Raw genomic sequence first — 11,968 nt, 5'->3', positions numbered from 1 at the left:
ACAATTCATTTATCTATTCTTCTAGTGATGGACATTTAGAGTGTTACAAGCTTTTAGTTAGAATGACTCATGTTGCCAAAAACGTTGTACAAGCATTTTTGTTAGAATATGTTTTCATTTATTTTAGGCAAATACCTATGGGTGGAATCACCAAATTGAAGATTAGGTATATTTTAACTTTGTTAGAAATGGTTTTTCAAAGTGATTGTGCCATTTACACATCCACCAGTAATGTGTGGGAGTTCTACATCCTTGGTCCTTGCCATTTGGTGTTTTCAATCTTTAATTTTAGCCATTCTAATTGATATGAAGTGGTATCTCTTCAAGGGTTTAATTTCCATTTCTGTAATGACTAATGATATTGAAACACTTTTTCAGATGCTTCCATTTGCTTATCTTCATTTGTTAAGTATCTGCTCAAGACTTTCCCATTCTTTTATCTATGAAGAATATATGTTGAAGGCAATCGATATTTATGGACACATACTAAATAGGCTTATAATAGAATAATTTATGCATTCTGTCAACAGAAAACTGAATGAAATATGGAAAAAAATCTTGCATATATGATGTAGGTTAACTTTAAGTTTAAATGACTAAATTATGTCAAGTCAAAAATATAAAAATTAAATAACTATATAAGAAAATAACCTTAAATAGAAATACCTTTAAATGATACCTTATCCATTATGCCTATTACACATTAAGCTCTTTGAAGGTGAGATTGTTTTCTTAGGGAAACTTAGGGAGAGATCATTATGGTTAGCAGGCAAAGAAAACCCATGGTCAGTGATTGAGTCTGCCTAGGATTGAGCCTGGAGCAAAACCAGAGCAGTCCATGTTAACATGAGATTTTGTTTCTATATTTAGCAGTAGATGTCAGAAATACAGTAAGTACGGACACCTGGGCTATTTTTGAGACTGCATGTGAGAGCACAAGCATTGTGTGGAAAGATCTGCATGCTGGTCAGCTTGGGAATTCATTTGACTGTAAGTGTTGGTGCGGGCATCTTGCTATCAGCCCTAGTACATAGCTATACTACTTTTCAGGACCTCTAATCATTATTGTGTTTTCATTACCTATTTTGTATGCAAATGTCCGGAACCCATTTCAGACCCACTATGTTAGTCTCTTTGTGGTGGTACCAGCCTGCACCTTTTTGAAAATAAGCTTCCAGGTGACTGTGGAGTACACTTTCTCTGCGTACCTGTGGCCCAAGCTCAAAGACACGCCTTGACTGATTTAGGGCCGTGGGGCAGGCCAGTCTTCAATTGGGAATCAGTGGAGAGGATGTAGATATTACATTAACGCTCTAAAAACACTAAGGGACAGGAGCGAGAGGGATCCGGTTCCAGGCAGCGCGGGCGGAAAGTATTCAAAGCTCTCTGAACAACACCGGGAAGCCTGCAAGCCACCTCCCTGCAGGAGTGCGCCCGGGCGTCGCGCACGCGCACGCACTCGCGCACGCCGGCCCCTTCCTCTGGGCGCCTGGAGTCGGCGGCGCGCGCACGGCAAATGGAGTGGGTGCTCACGGAAGCGCTTCTCTCGCAAAGCCGGGACCCTCGGGGCCTGCTTGAGACGCTGTGCCGCGGGGAGGCGTCCGCGGAGCGCGTGGAGACGCTGCGCTTTCTTCTGCAGCGGCTCGAAGACGAGGAGGCGCGCGGCGGCGGCGGCGGCGGGGGCGCGCTCCCGGAGGCGGCGCGCGAGGTCGCCACCGGATATCTGGTGCCGCTGCTGCGGGGTCTGCGCGGCCGCCCTTCTGGCGCCCCCGACTCCGGCCAGCCGGCCACCCGCAGCCCGCGCGTGCTGAGGGCGGCGGGCGCGGCCTTGTGCTCGTGCGTCCGCCTCGCCAGGGGCTCGCAGCTGGCCGCCGCTCTGGCTGAGGAGGCGCTTCGCGACTTGCTCGCCGTGCGGCCCGCGCCCGGTCTCGCGGGGGCCGTGGAGGTGCTGGCGGCCGTCGGGCCCTGTCTGCGGCTCCGCGAGGACGGGCCGCTGCTGGAGCGGGTGGCGCAGGCCGCCCTCGCCCTGGCGCTGGGCGGGGACGCAGCCGGGACGGCGGAGGACGCGGCGGCGCTGGTGGCCGGGCGGCTGCTGCCGGCGCTGGGCCAGTGCGGTGGGGCGGCCCTGCGGGCCGTGTGGGGTGGCCTAGTGGCGTCAGAGACGCCCTCGGAGCCCGGCCGCGTCGGGCCGAGGCTTCTGGTGCTGAGCGCCCTAGCCGAGAAGTTGCTGCCCGAGCCGGGCGAGCGCGGGGCGGGTCCGGACGCGCGGCGCTGCTGGCGCTTCTGGAGGACGGTGCAGGCGGGGCTGGCCCAGGCCGAGGACGCGCTGGCGCGCAAGCGGGCGCGCCACCTGCTGCAGAGAGCGGTGGAGGTGTCGGCGGAGCTGGGGGCCGACTGCGCTTGCGGCCCGCTGGAGGGAAATGGTACTTGCCTCTTTGTCCGCCAGCCCAGCCCTGCATGGTTTTCTTGGAACGAGGACTCCTGCTGCCCAAAACTACTTTCTCGGGGTCGCCTCCACGACCCATACATAATTTGTTATTCCCATAACCACAAAGCCTAAAAACCTTGGGAACCTCATTTCGAGGGCGTTCTCTAAAGTGACACAAATCACTGCAGCTGAGAACAGTCTGCATTTTCTAACCGTTCTAACCCAGAACAGGACGGAATAATTTAGGAAGATGACTGAGCTCATGCAGAATTTTACAGACCCAAGTTTGCGTTATATCGTCGTAGATTAGAATATTTCCATTGTAATAGAAGAGAAGGGATAGCTTCCAAATTGAAAGAAAAATTATTTACCTGTACTGACCAGTGAATTGAATCTTGAGTGTTAGAATTCTGTCATAGGAAACATCATATTCTTTTGAGTTTACCTTTGGTAATTCCCTCGGGAGCAGGATTTACTAAACTTTGTTAAACATATGGTCCTTAAGTCGACCTTCTGAGGGTATTTTTGCCATTGATTTAATAGAATGAGTCATATTTTTGTTTTAAATAATTTCTTATTGCATATTAAGTAATATTAATTTAAAATTTTTTTATTTTATATTGTGAGTGTACTTTCTACTACGGTACGTTGTTACAGAACAACAGTGGATGGAATAGCAAGTCTCCCTTCAATTTGGTATTTACTATGGATTCGTTTGTTCACTGAAATGTGTGGAAGTATCCTTCAGTCGTCTTCAATTAATTTTTGAGCTATCAGAGTCCAAAACAGACTTATTGAAAACTACCTTAATCGATAGAAAATTTCTACTTTTTCAACTGTAGCTTCCCATTCATTTATTACTAGTAAAGGATTTTTGTTTGGTTGAAGTTGTGGGTAGATTAGATTTTCATATAAGTTTAAAACATTAGATAGTAAAGGGGCAGTTCTCAAATTGGTGGTCATTCAATGAGGGTTTTCACTGGAAAACATTTTTAAAATAACCAAAATTAAACATGTATTTTAAAGAATCAGTCATTCTGAAGTTTTAAACGTAAGTAATAGTCTTTCCATGCTTGCCCCTGCCTTCCTCCATTTCAGAGAGCAACCTCTTAGCTGATTATTTTAGTATTTGCTCCCATGTCTTGAAATAATCTAGATATATTATAAAATCCATTGTCATAGCTATAATTTTTGTTACATGTGAGTTGTGTATCTGTAAAAGTATGACTATGAAAATACTGTTCATGGCTCATCTGTGTAATGAGCTACGATTTTTTTCCCTCGTACAAGTTTTCCCTAGAATTACATCATTTTAAAATTTGATTCTTTCTGTATTTATCACTAATTCAGCTGCAAATTCTTAGCTAGTTGTCTAAATCTTTCCTGTATAAAGTCGGATCATCAGATATTTTATAGATTTTCTTGAGGAAATCTCTTCTAGAGTTCTCCTAAAAACACAGCTGACATTCTTAGATCTGCCTTCACCATCATTCTGGGGATTCCCCTCAACTGAGTCCTCCTGTCTTGGACCTTTCGTTTCCTGGAGTTCATTCTGACCTTACCACTAGATCCTTCAACATATTCATCATAGTTTTGTATAAGTCCTATCCATGGACCATCTCTAAGTTCGGTTTTGTTTTTTGTTTTATCTCTTGGCCATGAGGTCACCTTTTCAATAGAAACTGAAGTAAATATGCCTGTAGATAGGCATCCCTCTTCTGTTAGGCCTTCAGGTTTGGAGGTTGAGTCACACTAGTGTTTAGTTAAGTTAGATTTGGATTTTGTTGCTATAGTTGTGAATTGTTGCTCCCTTGTGTTCAGTGTGAATCTGAATGTTCCTAAAATTTTTTCTCAGTGTTCTAGTTTTTCTGAAGCCATTCATGCTGATGGTACCAATGTTGTTCTACCTTCATGCCTGTCTTTTCCCTCGGAGTAGACGCTGATGTTTGTTACTAGTGCCAGGCTTCAGGTGGCGGTGGGGAACTTTTCATCCTCAGCGCCAGCCTGTTTTTAGGCCTCGTGTGCCTAAACCTCAGGGTTCAAGCTTTTTTGCCATCTCTGCTCCCTCTCCAGAGGCAAGTAAACTGTCTCCTAGGTAGTGAAGGGCTTAGAATTTCCTTGCCCTCTCCTGTGGGGGCTGCCTGTGACCTGTATCTGAGGTAGGTCTTGGGTGCTAGTTTGCTGCCCTTCCCCAGCAGCAGACCTGCTTTGTATCAGTACAGGACTCTGGGCACTAGAAAGTTTCCTCCTGTCCGTGCTGGGTGGAGAAAGCAGGCTTTCTCTCCATCCCCTCCAGGTAGCCCACTTAGGTATTGTGGGAGGAGCAGATCTCATGGAGATCTTCCCCTCTCCTGCTGAATAGGGAAGGCCTGGTCAGCATTCTGGGACCTGAGGGTTAGCTAAGATGGTGGTGGGGGCAGGTCAAACAGGGTCTTGGTCCCCAGGTTTCATACATGTTCACTAATTCCCATTTCCATGTGGTGCTCACCCCTGACCTCATACGGGTCTGGTGCATCTCAGTCCAGATACACTCCCTATTTTACTTTCTCCGGAGCATAAAGTCCACTCTTACTCCTCTTTAGAGCACACGAAGGGGCATCTGGGGATCTGATTGTTTCTTAAACACACTGAAAAAATCCTCTTTAGCTTTGCTTTTCACCTCTACTTAGAGAATAATTTCTGCTGCCAATTCCTTAGGTTTGGGGAGATTTTTCCATATAGATCAGTTTTTTTCTTGGCTTTCCCTGTGTCAGCTAATACGTTTCTTGAGTCTGCTTCATGTTAATCTGATTTTCAGTTTGTAAATTTCATTGCTGTTGCCTGCTTCCGTTTTCTCCATTGTTCCGGGGTTTTGCCTTTGAAAGATCCTTTGCTGTTAGAGTGAGGTTCTTAGAGAAAGTAGTTGATGTGTTCAGATCTGTCATTCTTACCCAGAACTTCAAAACAGTAATCTTAATAAAAAAAAAAAAATCTCCTTTTGAGATTCTGGTTAGCCCAAGCCTCCTGTCTAGGCTTTGATACCCTCCATTATTAGAGAATACAAGATTTGATAGCAGTGGTACAGTTTTGATAATGACTGTCACTGAGAAACTTACAAGATTTGCAAAAGGAAGAACTAATTTTCTTTTTTAAACCGTATCAGGCCCAAGTCTGTTTTGGTGGTCTGAGAAGAAAAAAGATGAGCTTCTAAAATTTTGGGAAAACTATCTTTTAATTATGGAAACTCTAGAAGGAAATCAGGTAAGTGTTTTCATATTTTAATAAATCCTATGTAGATGCATTTTTTATTTTTTTCAAACATTCTGTAAAAGTGCAAAAAGACCACTTGAATATAGCCTAATAGAATACAAGGGTACTTGTTTTTTAGCAAATGTACACTCGGGAAATAAAGTATATTTTCAATTGATATAAATTATTCAATAATTTAGTCTTATTTCATCTTCCCTTGACATACTTCTCAAGTGTTAGTTTTTAATTTCTCAATGTTATGAATAATCTCCAAAGAAACACTTTGGAAAATGTTACTTAAAACAATTCTGAGGTAAATTGTTAAGTAAGTAATTGCCCTTTAATTTTGTAAGTTTTCTTTTCGTTCTTAACATCTGTGCATACCTGGTCCTGAGAATGGAAACTTGAAACATCATATCAGCTGACTTTGAGTTAGTTCTGTAGATTCATGGAATTTTTTAATTGAGAGGAATCCCTTAAGTGACCTAATCTTGTCCACTTTGTCTCAGACTTTAACGTTCATCAGAATCACCTAGATGGCTTGTTGAAGTATAAATTGCTGGGTCTAGTCCCTAGTCCCCAGAGTTTCTGATTCCGTAGGTCTCGGATGGGGCCTGGTAATTTGAGTATTTTTAAGGTTCCCAGGTGGCGCTGTGCTGCTCTGGGGACCACCTTCAGAGAACCGCTGGTGTAGGGCTACCCAGTCCACAAGTTAGAGACCACTAAGGGGCCTACCATCTGGAGTCGCTGCAAGGTGTCAGTCTAAATGCACACCAGGCACTGGGGACTGAAATAAAGAATCCTCATATGTGCTAAATGAACATGGATACAAGGATGAGGAATAAAGAAAAACATTTCTGAATTCAAATAAACTTTTGTGGTTTTCCCAAATCAGTAGTTCTGTAAGACCCTCTACAATTTATTTAGAAATGCTGATTTATCTATATTTTGAAGGCTGTATAAATTAGACTTTGTAGCAGAGGTATCTATGTAGTATGAAAAACTGAACTTTGAACTGGTCCTACTTCTAAATGTGTGGCCTTGAACAAGTTGAGTGGCTAGAGAAAATATTTCAGTACTCTTTCCTCTGTAGTAAATCAGTATTATCAGCCTACGTATTTCCCTGGACAGTTGAGGATTATATGACGTTAATTTATAATATTCACTATATAAATATAACATTACTGTAACTATATTCAGATCATATTCATTAGCTCTATGTATATGATGTAAAAACCGGAAGACCTATGCACCTCCTGTGAAGTGTTTACATGGAGGAAGAGTGGGGAGGTGACAGAAGGGCTACCATTATGTAAATAGATGAAAATTCCCTTAAGTTTTTAAAGGCAAATTTTCACTTCATATGGTTTTTTTGCTTTTGTTTTCAGATACATGTTATAAAGCCAGTTTTACCAAAGCTAAACAATCTGTTTGAATATGCAGTGTCAGAGGAAAACGGTAATGGTTGCTTTCATTTTGATTTTTTATAACATTTATAGTTTTTTCCCTTTGATTTTATAACTAGCTGTTACTGTAGAAAATGTGGTAAAAACCATAAAGTGTAAAGGAGAAAATATAAATCTGCTGCCACTAAGACAATAGCTGTTAACACTCTAGATACATACCTCCTGGATTGATGTTCATAAATGTTTGTTCCACTTAGCAATATATCAAAACGCATTTACCTTTATCCTTAGTCTTTAAGGACACATTTTAAATGGCTGCAGAGTTTTCTGTAATTCCGAGGTGTGCTTAATTTTTAGAACTTTTGATTATGGAAAACTTCAGATATTTAGAGAAGAAAAGTCCGTATAAAGAACCAGCTTCAACTATGATCAGCTTGTGGCCAGCCTGTCTCTTTTATCATACATAGCCTCTTCTAATCCTCTACCAAATGACCTTGAAGCACATTCCTAGATGGCATATCATTTCATCTAATTATTTCAGCATATATCCTTAAAAGATAAGGACTCTGACAATGTTTTAATGATGGTATATTCTACATTTTGAATAATAGCTCTTTGGCCTTATATGTTTTAACTGCTTTCCATTCTTAATAATATATCTACTTCACTGTTTGTTAGAGTTACTTTTTTTCGGTTTCAGTTATTCTGTATCTTGAACTCCTTAGAAAAATTCCAAGATATACATATGTATATATATAGAGAGAGGTATTATTGATATACACTCTTATGAAGGTTTCACATGAAAAAAAACAATGTGGTTACTACATTTACCCATATTATCAAATCCCCACCCATACCCCATTGTAGTCACTGTCCGTCAGTGTAGTAAGATGCCACAGATTCATTATTTGCCTTCTCTGAGCTACACTGCCCAAGATATAATTTTAACTATGGTTTTAATTCCCTAATTAGTACTGTATTATGAAAACTCTTTAGGAGAAATAAAATGAAACTGGAGCTTCCTAAAATTATTTTACAAAATTAAATTTATGTCAATGAAAAAGCTAAACATAGCTAACATGTTTTGTATTCCTATGAATGATAAAATGCTACATTATCATGTTTACACATGAGACTTAAGCTGGGTAAATGGATTTTAGTGCCTACGCTAGATAATTACAACTTTAATAGTTTGACCCCTTAGGAATTGAGCTTTATTTAGCTGATTGCTGTAGTTGTTCTCTGATAACATGGGGATTTTTCACAGACTATAAGAATATATAGTCCCACCTGGGGCTAGAATTTAATTGAATACTGTTGTGACTTCACTTATGCATTTACTATTAAAATGATTCTCTTATTACCACGTTTTGCCCACAGCTCTTTGGCAAACCAAATCAAATAGCAGTGACAGATTTTTAAAATATTACCGTTGCCAAAGAATTGAACAAGCATCTTGGCATAAATTACAAATAATAGATTGATTTATTTATAGACTACCAAGAGTTAAAAATGCCAAATATTTTTTTCTAAAAGGATATTTCAAGAGTTAAAAAAAAATACATCTCTAAAGGTACACATTTATTCTGTTTTCACGCTCATTTGTATATTAATAGATATTTAATGTCCAGGATATGCTAAGCCCTGGGGACAAAACCTTGAGACATATGTACTATTTTTCACTTGATTTTTTTGGGCTATTTTCCATGGAAACATAGTTTTGATAATAAGTTCTGTGATGGTTAACAAACATGGGATTGAAATGGCATATGTAGTGAGTGGGGCCATACCTTACAGTAGTCAGGGAAAGCCGGCCTTAGGAATGACATGAAGCTCAGAGACTGCATTGTATACAAAGGCCTTGAGAGGGAACAGCTGCTTGAGGTGAGCACCAGCTGGACCACTGTGGCTCAGCATGGTGGCTGTGGGAGGGTGGTGTAAGGTTGGAGCTGTAGCATGATTCATGCCTTGTTACCTTGTTAGGATGTTATCCTAAGAGTATGAGAAGCCATTCAAGAGTTTTAGGCAGAATGGTGGTAGTTTCAGATTTCTGTATGAAAATGGGCTGATGTACTGTGAGAAAAGACTTGGTTGAAATCACCCCAAATCTGAAGTTCCAACTTGTGAGCATAGGATAATATTTAACTTGTGTACACTGTAGCAGCTGTTAACATTTGCTTGCAGTCATTCTAAATGAAGCTTTTTGAATGTGGAATACTGAATACTGAAGATATTTTGCTAATTCAGTAAACACGCTTGGTTGTTTATTTCCACAGGATGTTGGCTCTTTCACCCATCCTGGCATATGTGTATTTATAAAAGAACGTTTGAAAGTGAAAATAAAATTCTGAACAAAGAAGGTGTGTTTCATTTTCTGGAGCTGTATGAAACAAAGGCCCTTCCATTTTCACCAGAGTTTTCTGAGGTAATGACAGCCTTTCCTTTCCTTTGCTCCCTTTGTTGAAAGGTAAGAGGTAAAGGCATTTGTTGCATTACATGTGATCTTCAGAAAATATACTGGGGCTCTATAATAGCAAGTGAAGCAAGTGACATTTTATAGATTTGAGTGCAACAAGTCCTGATTCTCTTAATCTAGCTGTCATATTTGGGTAAAGCTTTTGTAACATAGTTTATCGACAGACTGAATGGTAGTAATGTGGTTTGTGGAAGAGCTGCCTGCACTATGAACAACTAGTTCTTTGGTATCAGTATTGTACACGCGAGTCAAGAGTGTGAAAACTGTGGGCTAGAAGCTTGGTAGTAGTGCTCTTTGCATAGTTCTGAATCACTGATTTATTGCTATTTATTTAGTGATTCTCTTCCCCCAGTTCTGAGTCATGAATCATTGTTATCTGCTGTGTTAAACAGAGGTTGCCTTTTGAGCTACCTTTATTAGCATCTATACTTCATTTGTCAGAAATCACACTAAACAGACTGAGAACTATAGTTGTGATTTAAGGCTTATAGTGTTATATGAGTCATATTACCACTGAGCGATAGTAATTTACCTTTCATTCAGAGGCAACCTAAGTCCACTTTCCTAATTATCTGATTAATGCTACAGTGTTTTGACATGTATCATTTCTCTATCCTTCCTGCATTTCTGTAAGCTTGCTTTTTTGACCAGTGTTTAAGTAATATTTTTGGAGATAGAATTTATTCCCCTTTTCCCCCCTTTATCTTCGGGCATAGGTGCTTAAATTTTCTCTCAAGTATCTTTGTTTTTCCTTTGTGACTATCTATTTTCCACCATGTTTCTTCTTTGGGCCACTTTCTTCTCAACCCAACATGAGCTCTCTTAGTATTCCATAAGTTTTTATCAGGTAGGGAAATGTTATACTTGTTTTATTGTTCTGGTGGAATTAAGGTACCCTCCAAAACTGTCACTGAATTAACCTACAGCATAAGAAATCAGCTTTACTTACAGCTGCTCTTCTGCAGGCCTATGTAGGACGTGCAGTTAGGGCAAGCTGACTTTATAAAGTTACAGTTACAACTTAACATCAGTTGCTTTTTTTTTTTTTTTAGTTTATTATTGGACCATTAATGGATGCACTTTCAGAGAGCTCTCTATATAGCAGGTAAACATTACATTATTTAGCACCAATGTAGTAATAAGAATTTGTTACATACATTTAACATATTTATGGAATATGACCAGGTTGTTTAATGCATTTGGTACATATATATGTTGCCTAATAGACATTGAACTTTTTCTTATTGCAAAGTTCCTTCTATGTTTGTTATATTTTGGGGCTTGCTTCTATTAGTTTATTCCTTTTTTTCTTGTTTTCTTTCTGACCTTGAGTCCTTCAGTTCTTGGGCTTATGGAAAGTACATCTTACATAGCCTACACTCTTCCCCTTACTCCTGATTTCTGCCCTCTTTAAAATTGTAGTGATTTGGGCTAACCAACACTTAAAAGTTTTTTTTCCTTTTTTTTAAACATTTTATTTTGACTTACAGGAAACTGGTGAGATTAGTACAAAGAATTTCCACTTACCTTTCATGCCCCAGATGTTTTACCACATCCGTGTAATTGTTCTCTGTCCCTGTGTGTGCATACATGTATTTCTTAGCTCTGCTGTTTATTTCAGTGTGTGGGTCTGTCCATCCATGTGAAGACTATGGGATCACACCAAAACATCCAATTCTAGTCCAGTACCACAGGGCAGTCCCCTTTGCCTATCTGACAGTGGCTACCATTATCATAACATGCTACAGCTGCCCCTTGAACAATGCAGGGGTTCGGGCACCGACCCTCAGCACGGTTGAAAATCTGCTTATAACCTTAACTCCCCAAAAGCTTAACTACTGTTGCTTAATACTGTAGCTTAACTACTACTGATCTTACCGGTAATGTAAACAGCCAATTAACATGTATTTTTATGTTACGTATTATATGCTGTGTTCTTACAATAAAGGAAGCTAGAGGAAAGATGTTTTTTCAGATTGTCACAAGCCTCCAAAAATTTTTCCAATATGTTTATTGAAAAAAGTCTGCATGTAAGTGAATCCAGGCATTTGAAGCCATGTTGTTCAAGGGTCAGCTGTACCTATTTGCTACCATTACTCTTTGAAAAGGTTGACAGAGAGAATAGTTTGTCAGTATTGTGCCTTGAGCCTCATTTTTTGAGCATTATTTTTGCCCTTGAATTGTCTCTTCAAAATTTGTCCTGCTTTTGAACTTATGTTGTTTTCCTAATATTAATTAAATAAAATTATACTTGCAAGTCTTCTGTTTGTTGTACCTCTAAACAGGAAAAAAGCAAACCCCCCACTGCTAATTTCTTTAAATTGTTAAATTAGTCTGTGCTAAGTTATATTAATATTTGGTACTATTTAATAAAAGAGCATAGCAATGCTTGATTTACCAGTTATTTTCCATTTTCAAATAATTCATTAC

The 11,968-nt window shown here is 40.1% G+C and overlaps 1 protein-coding gene across 4 annotated transcripts in view; it reads left to right on the top strand.

Moving 5' to 3' along the window:
* Positions 1-1,398: 1,398 nt before the first annotated feature.
* Positions 1,399-11,968, top strand: part of TARBP1 (TAR (HIV-1) RNA binding protein 1) — an 89,098-nt gene continuing 78,528 nt past the window's right edge. For 3 of the 4 annotated variants that reach the window (XM_036919252.2, XM_036919253.2, XM_036919249.2), the window contains exons 1-5: positions 1,409-2,423; positions 5,571-5,668; positions 7,045-7,114; positions 9,339-9,487; positions 10,591-10,643. In XM_036919252.2, coding sequence (XP_036775147.2) covers positions 1,517-2,423; positions 5,571-5,668; positions 7,045-7,114; positions 9,339-9,487; positions 10,591-10,643 — 1,277 coding nt within the window. In that variant the 5' untranslated portion in view covers positions 1,409-1,516. Of the gene's footprint in view, positions 2,424-5,570; positions 5,669-7,044; positions 7,115-9,338; positions 9,488-10,590; positions 10,644-11,968 lie in introns of all 4 variants that reach the window. The other variant, XR_008998850.1, reaches the window with a different exon arrangement.

This window comes from Manis pentadactyla, chromosome 8, assembly GCF_030020395.1.
Source record: "Manis pentadactyla isolate mManPen7 chromosome 8, mManPen7.hap1, whole genome shotgun sequence".
NCBI classification, from domain to species: Eukaryota; Metazoa; Chordata; class Mammalia; order Pholidota; family Manidae; genus Manis; species Manis pentadactyla.
The sequence above is the reverse complement of the archived record's forward strand: the minus strand, read 5'-3'. Positions and strand labels throughout refer to the sequence as shown.